The 14,819-nt window shown below is 48.2% G+C and overlaps 1 protein-coding gene across 2 annotated transcripts; it reads left to right on the top strand.

The window, feature by feature from the left end:
* Window positions 1-991: 991 nt before the first annotated feature.
* VMA22 (vacuolar ATPase assembly factor VMA22) lies at window positions 992-13,345 on the top strand. 2 transcript variants are annotated; one of them, XM_079959021.1, is made up of 8 exons: window positions 992-1,062; window positions 1,102-1,121; window positions 1,364-1,412; window positions 1,988-2,116; window positions 2,359-2,462; window positions 4,914-5,020; window positions 12,310-12,471; window positions 13,069-13,345. In XM_079959021.1, the coding sequence occupies exons 1-8, from the start codon at window positions 997-999 to the stop codon at window positions 13,191-13,193; spliced, it is 762 nt and encodes a 253-aa protein (XP_079815147.1). In that variant the 5' UTR covers window positions 992-996; the 3' UTR covers window positions 13,194-13,345. The 2 variants fall into 2 exon arrangements, with proteins under 2 accessions (XP_079815147.1, XP_079815148.1); XM_079959022.1 differs by lacking the exons at window positions 992-1,062; window positions 1,102-1,121 and having other exon boundaries at window positions 1,126-1,412.
* Window positions 13,346-14,819: the final 1,474 nt, after the last annotated feature.

The following is a 14,819-nucleotide window of genomic DNA, read 5'->3' as shown; positions in this document are numbered from 1 at the left end:
CCAACACGGCAGCCTTCAGGATCCCTGTTTGAGCTGCAGCTGCTGGGACGCGGCCCGCCCTGGACCGCTTCCCCAGCAGCGCCACGGGAAGCCCCTCGGCCGGCCTCGCAGGGCCCCCTTCGCCCGACAGCACCAGCAGCGCTTTCCCCAGCGGCTCCCGAAAAGCCTCCGCCGCCGCCGCCGCCGCCGGCTCCTCACCATGCTGCTTCCCCACCACGCCGGACTCCACCTCGCGCCGGAAGATCTCGCCCCTTCCTGCCTTACCGCCCCTTCCCATTGGCCAGCGCGAGCCTGCTAGAGCGGAAAAGGACGCAAGCGGAAAACCCCGAAGGCCGTTTGCCCACAGGAAAGATGGCGGAGCAAAAGAAGCTAAATGAAGGATGACTAGAAGGGTGTGCCAGAAACAAGGATGGCGGCGAAACTGCTCGCGCAATGGCGTAGCAAAGCAAAGGGCTTGATACCCTTAGGATTCTTGATTAGACTTCCGGTTCCCGAATGCAATGGTCAGCAAGGGTGATGGAAAGACAACCGAATTAATGTTTAAAATCCTGGTTTCCTTCCTCCTTAATTTTCCATATTCACCAACAGCCCCATTCCCCAGGATAATTAACTACGAACCCCAAACTTAGACATTCCCCTTGGTGCTTAAAACAACCCCGAATTCTGTTCCAACAGCCGATGAGAGAGGGTAATAACTTTTTTGAAAAAGGTGCAGAGGGATGTCAACCGACAGAGGGCGTTATTTTTGTCAAGGCACAAAGCGAGAGGGAGTTTCGAACTCGGCCTTATTTCTACTTTTGCATTTCCATCCTCACGCACTTCCTAAGGGGGTCCTAACGGAAACCAGAAGTGAGGCTTTTTTTCTTGGAGCTGTCGGCTTCTGCCTCTTTGAGAAGGAGGCGGGCTTTGCTGCCTCGGAAAGCGGCCTCCGCGGCGGCCTCAAGGCCGCTACGGAGGCCGAGAGATCGGAGCGAGGAATTGCTGTACAGTAGCTCGATGGTGGTTAAGGAGGAGGAGCCTCGCTTCGGGTCACGTGAGCAGGAAGCGCCGAACCGCCGAGGGGTCGGGAAGCCTCGTCCTCCGGGCGCCGCGTCGCGCGAGGCCCCCTCTCTCCAGGCGAGGCAGGCACCGCGAAGCTCGCTCCCAGCGCCTTGGCTCTTGCTCCAGAGCTTTCCCTGCAAAAACCTGCTCTTTAAAGCGGAATCAGAACAAAGCTCTGGAGAAAGGGGGGGGGCACTCACACGTGGAGCTTTAAAGGGGGGGAGGTGGTGTGGTAGTAGTAGTAGTAGTAGTAGTAATAATAATAATAATAATAATAATAATAATAAAAAATTTATTCTTTGTACCCCGCCCATCTGACTAGGTTGCCCCAACCACCTTGGGTGGCTTCCAGCATATATAAAAGCGCAAAGGTAAGTGTGGATAAGGCCCCTACTGCCCATCATGTTACAGTTTCAGATAGCCGTTTCTGTAATTGGCCTAACAAGGAGTGAAGGAGTGCACCTTTTGCCGAATTCAGCCCATGCTCAGCACACAGATGAGATTAGGAGGAAATCCCACAGGATGAAATGGGGTTTACTTCTGAGTGAACCTGCCTAGGATTAAGTTGGACCCCACTTGGTGCAGAAGGTACTTGGGTTGCTCCAAAGGCAGAAATGGGGAACCTGTGACCCTCCTGGTGGTGGTTCCCGCCAGAGATTGCAGGAGTTGTAGTCCATCCGCACCTGGGGCGGCTACTACTTTCCTTTTGCCTTGGGTAAAGTATTTTCGCTCTACGTTTTCTGCAGAGGACATGACAAACAGTAGAACTAGCAAGCAGAGTGCTGCTGCTTTTATAGTGCTATCCTCTTACATAATTCTTTACAGAACAACATAGAACAAAGACAAGAGCTTGCAATCTAGTCTTAGACAGACAGCAGTGGAGGGGGCAAAAGAGGTGAGCCGAGTGTGAGGAGATGCAGTTGCAGTTACAGGGGTTTCATTTCAGATGGCTCCAGCACAGAATGCAGGACCAGCTGAAGTATGTGAGGAGTTGGACCAGGTCATCCTCCACCTTTTTGATACTCTGGAGATGCTCCAGACCAAGAGGAAAGCTTTTAACAACTTGATAGAGCAGGTGAGACTTGGGTTTGGGGGAGTTGCATAAAGGTGAAGGGCACTTCTACCACCCCTGGGTCCCCTTCCTCTTCTCCCCCCCCCCCCACTCCATGGTTGCTGCTCTGTAGCCCTTTGCCCATTGCCTCTTGTGGGGATCTGGCCAAGAACAAAATTTTCTCAGAAGGTGCCCACTGAGGAAGATTCTTTCTAAAGAGAGAAGCCTCATCTCTTAACATTTTGTGGTGGTGATTTCTTCCCCAGGGTTGGTTCTCGCTCTCCAAGTCCCGCTATGCCATGGGTAACAAATCTGTCTCTCCCCTTCAGTATGGACATCAGATGACTCCAATGGTTCAGGTGAAAACTAGGTGAGAGCAGGAAATATCAGAATTTGGAGGGTGGAATCCCATGGAGCAAGTGAGAGCCTATGAAATAATAGGAGAGGGGAGGCAGAACAGCCAGTATTCTTTCCTGTTGGTTTTGGTGACTTCCAGCTTTATTTCTCTCCTTGACAGATTTTAGCTCTAGATGGGTATCTGTGCTGCTTGTATTGCATAGAGGAGCTGACCAGAGCTGTCGGCCAACAACATCTGAAGGGCCACGAATTCCCTATTCCTGACTTAAATTGCAATTCCACTATTTACTTTTTGCAATAACATTTCAGCAGTACTTTCTTTGGGTGGAATCCAATGTGACACTTAAGACGAATTTTTGGTCAATGCAAGGATTTCTGAAGTGAAGCAGGATATAACTTTTATGAAATAAATAACATTTCTGCTTGCACATTTTTTTATTTTTTATTTTTTTAATAATATTTATTAAAGATTTTCAAATATAACAGAAAAAGAAAAACATCCAAATTTAAAACCTTATTTTCATTGGCATCTTTCCAGGACTTCCCCTCCCCTCCCCCTCTTGTATTCCAATTCTTTCAAATAGATTCAACAAATTCTTACCCCAAATTTTAAAATTATTATCATTGGCCCAATTTAAAAAAAAATAAAAATATTTTCCCATCCCCTAAAATTGACCTGTTCCCTTCCACGAGTTCCCCTCTTTAATATGCAATATAGATTAAGATAAACAGAAAGATAAAAAACAGAATAAAATGTAATTTAACACCCTTTGGATTCCAAATTTCCCTCCCCCCTTTCCCAGTTGCGTTCCCAATGTCCATCAATGTCTACTGTCATCCTGGAGCTCCCACATCTAAACCACAGTCCTTCACCAGTCCGCTTTGCCGTCTTTTTATTAGTCTTTGCCATCTTTTGGTCATCTTTGGTTTCACATGTCCAATCTTGGAAGGAGTCTATCTTCCAACTTTGTCCAGTTCTTGTTATTCTTATTGTTCTTGTTGTTCTCTCTCCTCCTCTTTTTTTTTTTTCCCTGCTCTCCTGCACAAATGTTCTAATTCCAAAAAGCTTCTAATTCCTCTGCAGAGGCTTTGTTATTCAGGAACAAAACATTACGTCAAGTCCCTTCCATTCTTCAATAGATAAATCTATTGTCTCCTTTAGTGTGTAGACCTCTGTAGACAAAATAGTGTTCCATTTCTGCAGTTTCCCAGGCGATAAAAGGTCCTATTCAAATTCGATGCCAGCAATACTTGTAGTGTCCCACAGCTCCTCTAGAGGGATTATAGTAACTCAGTTTCCTTCCCGATCACACCCAACAGTCAAAGTAACTTATTATTCCTTGTTTTAAACAATTTATCTCCAATTTGTAACAAATGTGACCAGCAAAGTCCTCGTAACAAAGTTCTCTTTTTGTTCTTCCGCTTTGACAGCTCCTTTGACAGCTGTCAAAACCTCTATTTCTCCTCTCCCGGCACTCTTACAGATCGCTCCCGGGGTTTCCGGGGGGGGGGGGGTTGCATTTTAATTCACATTCCACTTTTCTCCTCCAGCCCAGTCTTATAATTTTCCATCGCGAAGTTAATAACTTTATCAAAAAAAGGTTGCACTCGATCTTAGTTGTCAAATCCTTTGCTTTAGCTCCTCTACAACAGGGGGGAGGCTGACTTCCTTTTTGCACCTCCCCCGCTCGCTCCGAATTTAAATAGAATTTCCCCCCTTTTTTAATCCAAGTTCCAATTACTCACGGGTTATTCTTTTAAAAACCAAATTTTCAATGGAAGAAGTCAGCGCTCTCCGTCGAATGGCATGCGGCTTCGCTCGGCAGGGGAAGCGGAGGACTCACAGCACCACCACCCCTGTCACCCGCTCCGCAGCCTTTAAAAAGGCTCCTTCGCGGGTCGGGGGGGCGCAAACGGTGCCCGCCGAGTCACCATGCCCATGGGTTTCAGCGCCCATGGTTTTTGAGGGTCCCCGCATCGCCGGCGCGGTAGAACCCAGCCCCTGCCGAGCAGGCTCCCTCCGGAGCTCGGAGGGAGTCCGCCATTCGGTGATGGCGCCAACCCGGAAGTCGGTGCCAACCCGGAAGTCATTTTTTTAAAGTGCTCTAAATCTGCTTTAGGGGCTCGAGCAACCCCTAGAAATCCTTGTGCTGACAGGATTCATTCGTGGAATCCCCCCCCCCCGTTTCCCTTATTGCCTAACTACTCATTTACACATGGAGCACCAAATGGCGATACTGCCATTGCTTAGGGGAGTCTACCCCAATCTCGTGCCCTCCGGATGTTGCAGGACTCCAACTGCTATAATCCCAGACTGTGGAGGATGTTGGCTGGGGCTGATGGGAACTGTTAGCCAAATATCTGGAGGGCACCAGGTTGGTGGAGGCTCTTCTGAGGTCTACGAGTGAATTAGTTATTACTATAGATTCAATCTTACATTTTGCTGTTTCTCTACTCTGTCTAGAAAGAAAGACAATGGTCAGATGGGGTTTCATGTGGTGTCAGAGGATGTGAAGGCTGCCAAACCAACAGCTACAGATGCTGTGGAGGAAATTGGCCCTAGTGAGCAAGGTGAGTGTGCAAACCACAAGGCTGGTCGCAATGGGATATGTTTGGGACTACAGTAAACTGAGGATAGAGATCCTCTTATCAAAATGCCCATGCCTGGCCATCTGTGTTTTTAGGAGTTGCAGCTATAGTGAGGTGTAATTTCTCCCTGCCAACTGGCTATTCATGCCATTATTAATGAGATCTTGGGGTGGGGGGAGGAATTGGCGAATAGGTATAAAAGAAGGATCACAGATGGGTAGGTTAAAGTAAGATCATTGGGGCCTAGAAGCATTGCAAGTGGATTGTTCCATAAGTGATTTTGAAGTATAATGTTCCTGCTTGTGTATATGAAGCCAACTATATCTTTTTTAAAAATACCTTAGGATGTCTTTGCCTTCAAAACGACATACAAATACTTTATTTAAATAAACAAAACACAAAGGAGTCCTTTTTATTTCTGTTGGAAATAGTAATGAAAGTCACAAAGATTTAACAGACTCAGAAAACATACGTGCTGGTCAATGATCTCCAGCGGGCTAGGGACAAAGGCGAAAGCTGTTTCCTAGTTCTGCTGGATCTCTGAGCGGCCTTTGATACCATCAACCACGACATCCTTCTGGACTGTATAGAGGAGCTGGGGGCACTGTTATACAGTGGTTCCGCTCCTTTCTCCTGGGCCATGTCCAGAAAGTGGTGGTGGGGGATGAGTGTTCAGACCCCTGGGCTCTCACTTGTGGGGTGCCTCAGGGTTCTGTCCTCTTCTCCATGCTTTTCAACATCTACATGAAGCCGCTGCGAGAGACCATCGGGGGGTTGGGCTGGGTGTCCATCAATATGCGTATGATACCCAGCTCTACCTCTCTTTCAAATCAGAACCAGTGAAGGTGATGTAGGTCCTGTGTGAGTGTCTGGAGGCAGTTGGAGTATGGATGGCAGCTCATGGGTTGAGGTTGAATCCTGACAGAAGTACTGTTTCTGGGGGATGGGGTGTGTGTGTGTGGAGGATTCCCTGGTCCTGAATGGGGTAACTTTGCCCCTGAAGGACCAGGTGCACAGCCTGGGAGTCATTTTGGACTCACAGCTGTCCATGGAGGCACAGGTCTATTCTGTGTCCAGGGCAGCTATCTACCAGCTCCATCTAGTACGCAGGCTGAGACCCTACCTGTCCGCGCACTGTCTTGCCAGAGTGGTGTATGCTCTGGATATCTCCTCCTTGGACTACTGCAATGCGGTCTATGTGGGGCTACCTTTGAATGTGACCCGGAAACTACAACTAATCCAGAATGCAGCAGCTAGAATGGTGACTGGGAGCGGCCGCCGAGACCACATAACACCGGTCCTGAAAGACCTACATTGGTTCCCAGTATGTTTCCAAGCACAATTCAAAGTGTTGGTGCTGACCTTGAAAGCCCTAAACGGCCTCGGCCCAGTATACCTCAAGGAGCGTTCTACCCCCATCGTTCAGCCCAGACACTGAAGTCCATCTCCGAGAGCCATCTGGCGGTTCCCTCACTGCGAGAAGTGAAGTTACAGGGAACAAGGCAGAGGGCCTTCTGGGTGGTGGCGCCCGCCCTGTGGAATGCCCTCCCATTAGATGTCAAAGAAATAAACAACCAGCTGACTTTTAGAAGACATCTGAAGGCAGGCCTGTTTAGGGAAGCTTTTAATATTTGATGAATCATTATATTTTAATATTCTGCTGGAAGCCGCCCAGAGTGGCTGGGGAGACCCAGCCAAATGGGCAGAGTATAAATATTATTATTATTATTATTATTATTATTATTATTATTACTATTACTTGCTATAATGTCAGAATTACAGAAGAGGAGAGAGAGAAATCCTAGTTCTGTTTTTTTAAAAAAATAATATTCAGGTTTTAAAAGGTTACAAAAAAGAACACAATATATAAAGACAAAACATATCAAAGAGAAAAATAAAAATAGGAAAATAGAAAAAGCAAAAACAGCTAAAAAGGAAAAAAAAGATACAATCCAAAAAACAAAAAAAGCAAAAGAACAAATTAAGCCTTAATATAACTCCCTTTCTTAACTTATCTCCTTGACCTCCTCACACCTCCCCTCTTTGTATTCTAATTCATATAGATATTTCAGCAAATCCTTCACCTTATTTTTATCCTTATACAGTGGTGCCTCGCAAGACGAAATTAATTCATTCCGCAAGTTTTTTCTTCTTGCGAGTTTTTCGTCTTGCGAAGCACGGTTTCCCATAGGAATGCATTGAAAATCAATTAATGCGTTCCTAGGGAGACCGCCTTCAGACCAGATCTGGGGACAGTCTGTCCCCGGACCACTTCTGAAGGCTGGGGGGGGACAAGGGCTTTTCTCCCCACCGCCAGCCTTCAGAACAGCCTTCTGAAGGCTGGCGGTGGGAAGAAAAGTCCTTCTCCCGCCACCAGCCTTCAGAAGAGTTCCTGCAGGGCTGCCTAGGCTGCGGATAGCAGCCTGCTGCCCGGTGCGAGGGACGCTCTGAAGCAGAGCGCCCCTCGCGCGGGGCAGACATCTGCAGCTTGGGGAGCCCTGCAGGACTTCCCCGCAGGGCTCTCCAAGCTGCGGATAGCAGCCTGATGCCCCGCACGAGGGGCGCTCTTAAGGAGAGCGCCCCTCGCGCGGGGCAGACATTCACAGCTTGGGGAGCCCTGCGGGGAACTCTTCTGAAGGCGGGAGAAGGGCTTTTCTTCCCACCGCCAGCCTTCAGAACAGCCTTCTGAATGTTGGCGGTGGGGAGGAAAACCTTCCTCCCACCGCAAGCCCCGGGAACAGAGGAGAATCGCGCGCCTTCTCCTCTTTTCCCGGACCTCCCACCGCAAGCCTTCAGGACAGGTGCTGCGCTTCCCCGCTGTCCCCGGAGATTTCCCTATGGGCTTTCGTCTTGCGAAGCAAGCCCATAGGGAAATTCGTCATGCGAAGCCGCTAAAAAATCGGAAAACCCTTTCGTCTTGCGGGTTTTTCGTTTAGCGAGGCATTCGTCTTGTGGGGCACCACTGTATCTTATAATATGGGCGGCTTCCATAGAAACCAAAAATACACTAAAATATCACACGTTAAAAACTTCACTGAACAGGGCTGCCTAAAGATGTCTTCTGAATGTCAGGTAGTTGTTTATCACTTTGACATCTTGTGGGAGGGCATTCCACAGGGCAGGCGCCACTACCGAGAAGGCCCTCTGCCTGGTTCCCTGTAACTTGGCTTCTCGCAATGAGGGAACCGCCAGAAGGCCCTCTACGCTGGACCTCAGCGTCCGGGCAGAACGATGGGGGTGGAGACGCTCCTTCAGGTATACTGGACCGAGGCGGTTTAGGGCTTTAAAGGTCAGCACCAACACTTTGAATTGTGCTTGGAAACATACTGGGAGCCAATGTAGGTCTTTCAAGACCGGTGTTATATGGTCTCGGCGGCCGCCCCCAGTCACCAGTCTAGCTGCCGCATTCTGGATTAGTTGTAGTTTCCGAGTCACCTTCAAAGGTAGCCCCACGTAGAGCGCATTGCAATAGTCCAAGCGGGAGATAACCAGAGCATGCACCACTCTGGCGAAACAGTCCGCAGGCAGATAGGGTCTCAGCCTACGTACCAGATGGAGCTGGTAAACAGCTGCCCTGGACACAGATTTGACCTGTGCCTCCGTGGACAGCTGTGAGTCCAAAATGACTCCCAGGCTACGCACCTGGTCCTTCAGGGGCACAGTTACCCCATTCAGGACCAGGGAATCCTCCACACCTGCCCGCCTCCTGTCCCCCAAAAACAGTACTTCTGTCTTGTCAGGATTCAACCTCAATCTGTTAGCCGCCATCCATCCTCCAACCGCCTCCAGACACTCACACACTTCACCGCCTTCATTGGTTCTGATTTAAAAGAGAGGTAGAGCTGGGTATCATCTGCATACTGATGAACACCCAGCCCAAACCTCCTGATGATCTCTCCCAGCAGCTGCATGTAAATGTTGAAAAGCATGGGGGAGAGGACAGAACCCTGAGGCACCCCACAAGTGAGAGCCCAGGGGTCTGAACACTCATCCCCCACCACCACTTTCTGAACACAGCCCAGGAGGAAGGAGCGGAACCACTGTATGACAGTGCCCCCAGCTCCCAGCCCCTCAAGACGGTCCAGAAGGATGTTATGGTCGATGGTATCAAATGCCGCTGAAAGATCCAGCAGAACTAGGAAACAGCTCTCACCTTTGTCCCTAGCCCGCCGGAGATCATCAACTAGTGCGACCAAGGCAGTTTCTGTCCCATGATGAGGCCTGAATCCCGATTGGAAGGGATCCAAATGGTCCGCTTCTTCCAGGCGTGCCTGGAGTTGTTCAGCAACCACTCGCTCAGTCACCTTGCCCAAGAATGGAAGATTTGAGACTGGGCGGTAGTTGGCCATCGTGGCCGCATCTAAAGATGGTTTTTAAGAAGCGGTTTAATAACCGCCTCTTTCAGCGGGTCTGGGAAGGCTCCCTCACGGAGGGAAGCATTTACCACCCCATGAAGCCCATCGCCCAGTCCTTCCCGGCTAGCTTTTATAAGCCAGGATGGGCAAGGATCCAGGAGACAGGTGGTTGGCTTCACTCGTCCAAGCAGCCTGTCCACATCCTCAGAGGTAACAGATTGGAATTGATCCCATGCAACTTGACTAGACAGGTCTCTGGCACTCTCCCGCCCTGGCAGTGCTCCCACGGTGGAGTCTACTTCTTCCCGAATCTGAGCGATTTTATCTGCAAAAAACTTAGCAAAATCATTGCAGGAGAACATGTGGCCCGTACTGGGCCCCGATGTTGCAGGTGGTTCCACTAAATTGTGAACCACCTGAAAAAGTCTCCTGCTGCTGTTTTCTGCAGATGCAATAGAGGCGGTGAAGAAATTCTTCGCCGTCGCTATCGCCACTTGGTAGGCTCGACGTTGAGCTCTAACCTGTGTCCGGTCAGATTCAGAGTGATTTATCCACCACCGGTGCTCTAGCCGTCTCAACGATTGTTTCATTGCCCTCAGATCCGTGGAAAACCACGGGGCTGTCCGGCCTCCATGCAATCGGAGAGGGCGCTTCGGAGCCAAACAGTCAATAGCCCTGGTTAACTTCACATTCCAGCGGGCCACCAGGGAATCAGCTGAAAGGCCATCAACATGGGATAAAGCATCCCCTACCACTCTCTGGAAACCATTTGGATCCATTAAGTGGCAGGGGCGGACCATCCGAATTGGTCCCACCTCCCTGCAGAGGGGATGGGTCGCAGAGAAGTCCAGTTGCACCAGGAAGTGATCTGACCATGGCACTTCTTTCGTTTCGCTTTTACTTAGTGTCAGATCACCAACATCCATAGAGGTAAACACCAGGTCCAAGGCATGTCTGCGGCTATGGGTTGGGCCAGACTTATTCAGGGACAGTATCTTATTATACTGTAGTTTCCCATTCTTTCTTTCACCAATTAACCATCCACTTTTACTTTATTTAATCTTATTTCTCATTAAAACTTATATATCTAAACTTATTCTTGAAACGTTTCCCCTAGGGTCAGAAAAAATTCCATTCCACGATTTTCCCATCTCTCATTAAAAGAAAAAGAAAGAAAACAAATTATAATATATACATTTTAAATTCCCAATTTTCTTTCACCAACTCCCCTCCCCGGTTTCAGCCCCTAGCAATAGTTCCATCAATCTCGGAAAACCATCAACCCGGAGATCTTATGTCCGAGGCTCTTATATCTCTTTCATGTCTCCTCTGCCGGTCTTTTTGGTAGTCTTTGGTGTTAAAGAACAGATCTCGGGGAAGCTCCAGCCCATCGGTAGTCATATTCCTTCTTAGCAGGTATGCCAGACTTCCATAGTTAAAAGTAGGGCCTATAGGATATTCCAAATCTTCTTTCACACTCCTTTCAAATCCAGAGACCCCAAAAGCTCCAGCCTCCACCTGACTCAGATTTATATCCCAAAAGTCATTTGATCTCCACATAGGGTGATCTCTCCATCTTTCATTTCCCAAACCAAGTCAGGCTTCCATCTCCAAAAACTGGCTCCTCCTAGTTGCCATCATGTAAGGCCTCGAATTATAATCCACCATTTGCCTCTGTAGGGTTACGGCTCCCCCTTGCATCACTTTAATCACAACAAATTTCTCCTTCTCAGATTCCTGTGCCAGGTTCTTGTCAACTTCTTTACTAATGCCCACTTTTGTTCCCAAGATTATAACATTGATAGCCATAACATTTATCTGGTCTTGCAGCTTTCCCAAGAGATAAAGTGTTCTGTTCAATTCACACTCGACTTCCTTCCCGACCGCCATCCTTAAACAGTCCAAGGTCAAAACTAGTTTCTCAGAACTTTTATCTTTAAAAGCAATTTCCCAGCTGCATCCTTACGACAATATCCCAAAGCTCCCTCTAGAGGGACACAAGTTCCTTTTATCACTCCTTCCAGCACAGTCCCAAAGGTCCCAAACGTAAGATTGTAACAATTCCTTCCTTCTTTTTAAATACAAAGACGGACAGTAGAAACAGTCCTTCTTTTGTATCTTGATAGCTAGCTTATATCTTGACAGCTAGCTTGACAGCTGTCAGATTTATCCGTCAATGGGCTCTCACAGACTGCTCCCGGGTTTAGGGAAGTGGCGCTTCAGTTCCCAAATTTTAACCCTCACCTGCAGGCTTCCCTGCTTCTAAAAAAAATATTAATAGTAGTTTCAATCAGTGGAATTTAAATCCTTTACGTAAGACTCTCCACGACCTTAGTTAACAAATTCTTTGCTTCAGTTTATTTACAGAAAGGGGAGGTGGACTTCCTGTTTAGACCTTCCCCGATCAGTTCCAATTTAAAAATACTTTAAAAGCCCAATTTCCGTTCTACTCACGGGTTGTTGTTTAAAATCCAATTGTCCACAAGAAAAAGTCAGCGCTCTCCAGCAACGGCTGTGCGGCTTCGCTCCACGAAAAAAGCAGTTGACTCACAGCACCGCGCCGCTCACCCCGCTCCGCTCCGAAGCCCGTAAACGGGTCTCCTTGCGAGTTGGGGGGGCGCAAAGGGTGCCCACCGAGTCCCACATTCACAGGCTTCACCCGCCTATGATTTCTGTAGCGTCCCCGCTTCGCCGTAGCGGTATAGACCCAATTTCCACGGAGCTAGTCCCTCCGGATCGGAAGGAATCCGCCATTAGCTGATGGCGCTAACCTGGAAGTCGAGAAATCCTAGTTCTCAACAATAGGCCAGTGGCAGGGAACTGACTGGGGTGGGTGTGACCAAAGACTTAGAATGTTGTGTGTTTTTCTTACCGCTAAGTTCCTGCCTAGTAAAGGTGTTGCTTTAATGTTTCCAGTTCTACGATGGCGAAAAGGTCCAGGGAAAGCACAGGCTCCAGCCCAGCCCCCAAAGGCCTCCCACAAGGCTGCCGAGGGATCAGGGCATCAAAATCCCCTGACATGGTTTGGAATCCTTGTGCCCCAAAGCCTCCGACAAGCCCAAAGGACTTTCCAAGAAGGTGAGAGAAATGGCTGCTCATACACTCCACACAACCTGTTCTTCCTTCCCCTTCTCATTGTACCCCAAAGAGCAATGAAGAGTCTTCTGAGAGCACAGCCCTCGTTTCTCTTTCTGTCAAAAGGCATTGGGGCTGTACAGATGGGTAAATCTGAAAGTTGTCATTGATCCTGACACACTGTGGAAGCAAGCAGGGATGTTGCTCTGCCCCTGATGAAAGTCTTATGTGCCCAACACTGAAAGCTAGCTCAGCTGAATACCACAAGTGGTGGCAAGGACTGTGCTGTTACTTATACCCCTTTGAGTGATCCTAGGATGCTGGATTTGGTCCCTCCAGAGACACACGTTTCCCAAAATCTCCTTTTCTGTTGCCTGAAGTCCTCTCAGTGAACACATCATACAGCTGCTGTGAGGAACCTTTGGCTCTCAGTTGCTGCACTGCAAGTCTCCTCATTCCATTGTCTTTGTTGGCTGGGATTTATGAGACCTGGAGGGGGACCACAGGCACCGCCCCCCTCCTGCCTGCCTTAGGGGGAATGTTCCAGGTTCTCTTCCATGATGCATCATCTCAACTGCCTCTCACCCTCTTCTGTTCTAGGAATTCAACTGGCTGCAGAAATCGCCTCGTTACAGAGTGACATTGAGACCACACAGAGACATTACCATGCATTGCTGGGGGAAAAGCACAAACTTGTAGCAAGGGAAAAGCAACGCTGCCCTTGAAGAGCTATAACCATCTCTCCGCTGAGAGCATAGATAGAAGAATGGGGCCTGTATTTATTGGGATGCATCCCAGAAGCCGCTTGCTCCATGTATTTTTTAGCTGTACTTAATAAATAAGGGCTTCAGAAACATCTGGAAACCTTGTTTGTGGATATCTGTGTCCTGGTTCTTTTTGAAATGCTGGTCAGCCTTGTCCAGAGCCTTACTCTCATCCTGCCTTTTCCATAATTCTCAGGACCACATTACAATATGATTGTAGGTTTTTTCCTCTTATTTTTGTATGTTCTCAATCAGTGAGGGGGATGTCTTTGAAACAGATAAAGATCCAGTATTAACTCTTGTCTGCAAACACTTTAAAATCCTTTGGGCCACCTCTTCACTAGCTGAGGTCGAACTGAGATGAGGTACATAACATTTGGTAATGCTAGATAAAGATAAAGGGACCCCTGACCATTAGGTCCAGTCGTGATCGACTCTGGGGTTGCGGCGCTCATCTCGCTTTATTGGCCAAGGGAGCTGGCGTATAGCTTCCGGGTCATGTGGCCAGCATGACTAAGCCGCTTCTGGTGAACCAGAACAGCGCATGGAAATGCCGTTTATCTTCCTGCCAAAGCGGTACCTATTTGTCTACTTGCACTTTGACGTGCTTTCGAACTGCTAGGTGTGCAGGAGCAGGGACCGAGCAACGGGAGCTCACCCCTTTGCAGGGATTCAAACCGCCGACCTTCTGATCGGCAAGTCCTAGGCTCTGTGTTTTAACCCACAGCGCCACCCGCGTCCCAATGCTAGATAGAAAGGGACTATTTTATACTGTTTCTTTTTGGGGGGAGGGGAGTATAATTGTAGCACTGGAAAGATTCTGAGAGTCTTCTAGTCCACAAAGCAGGAATCTCAACTGAAGCATCCATGACAGATGACCATCCAACCTCTGCTTAAAAACCTCCCTTGCCACACCACTGAAATTAAGCACCATAAAAATGTAATGGATTTAAAATAGACTACCACTCTCTTCTCCTTCCTGCTACCCTAAAAGCTCCTGCAAATTTTCCAGAAAGTGATCCTACTTGGCCTCTGATACATCCTCTTTCTATCATTTTCTCCCTCAACATAAATTTCAAGTTTGTAGAATCAGAATTGTAGAGTTGGAAGGGATCCTGAGGCTCATCTAGTCCAACCCCTGCAATGCAGGAACATGCAGCATTGTATCCTGAGACAGATGGATCTAGGGATCAGACTTGCAACCTTGGCATTATCAGCACCTGCTCTAACCAGCTGAGCTGTTCAGGGCAGCCCTGCAGAGGGGGAGGGACAGTGCAGACTTACTTTGGAAATGATGTTATAATTATTATGGGAAGTAGTCATGTAACTGCATATTAAGGTGAATACAATGAGGCTTATATAAGCTCACAATACAGAAAATGTTTACATTCTTAAGTGTTACATCACACATAGTTTCAGAACTGACAGCTTGAATGTGTGAATGGTGTCCTTTGAAAAGGATTAAGATTGTGGGAGAGCTGTCAACAATTGAAGAGTGAAGGACTGGAAACCAGAGCAGAGAACAGCGCAGGGGCAATTTCACACGAGTTTGTAGCTTTGAAAAGATCACTATCCAGCCAGGATTGA

Source organism: Podarcis cretensis (genome assembly GCF_951804945.1).
Source record: "Podarcis cretensis genome assembly, chromosome: 17".
Taxonomy (NCBI): Eukaryota; Metazoa; Chordata; class Lepidosauria; order Squamata; family Lacertidae; genus Podarcis; species Podarcis cretensis.
The sequence above is the reverse complement of the archived record's forward strand: the minus strand, read 5'-3'. Positions and strand labels throughout refer to the sequence as shown.

Bases quoted from the DNA above. Each gene is read 5' to 3' on its own strand.
- VMA22 (XM_079959021.1), top strand. From the start codon at position 997: ATGGTGGTTAAGGAGGAGGAGCCTCGCTTCGGGTCACGTGAGCAGGAA. The intron at 1,413-1,987 runs GTAAGTGTGGAT...GTTTCATTTCAG, and splicing joins GCATATATAAAAGCGCAAAG to ATGGCTCCAGCACAGAATGC. The intron at 2,117-2,358 runs GTGAGACTTGGG...TTTCTTCCCCAG, and splicing joins TTAACAACTTGATAGAGCAG to GGTTGGTTCTCGCTCTCCAA.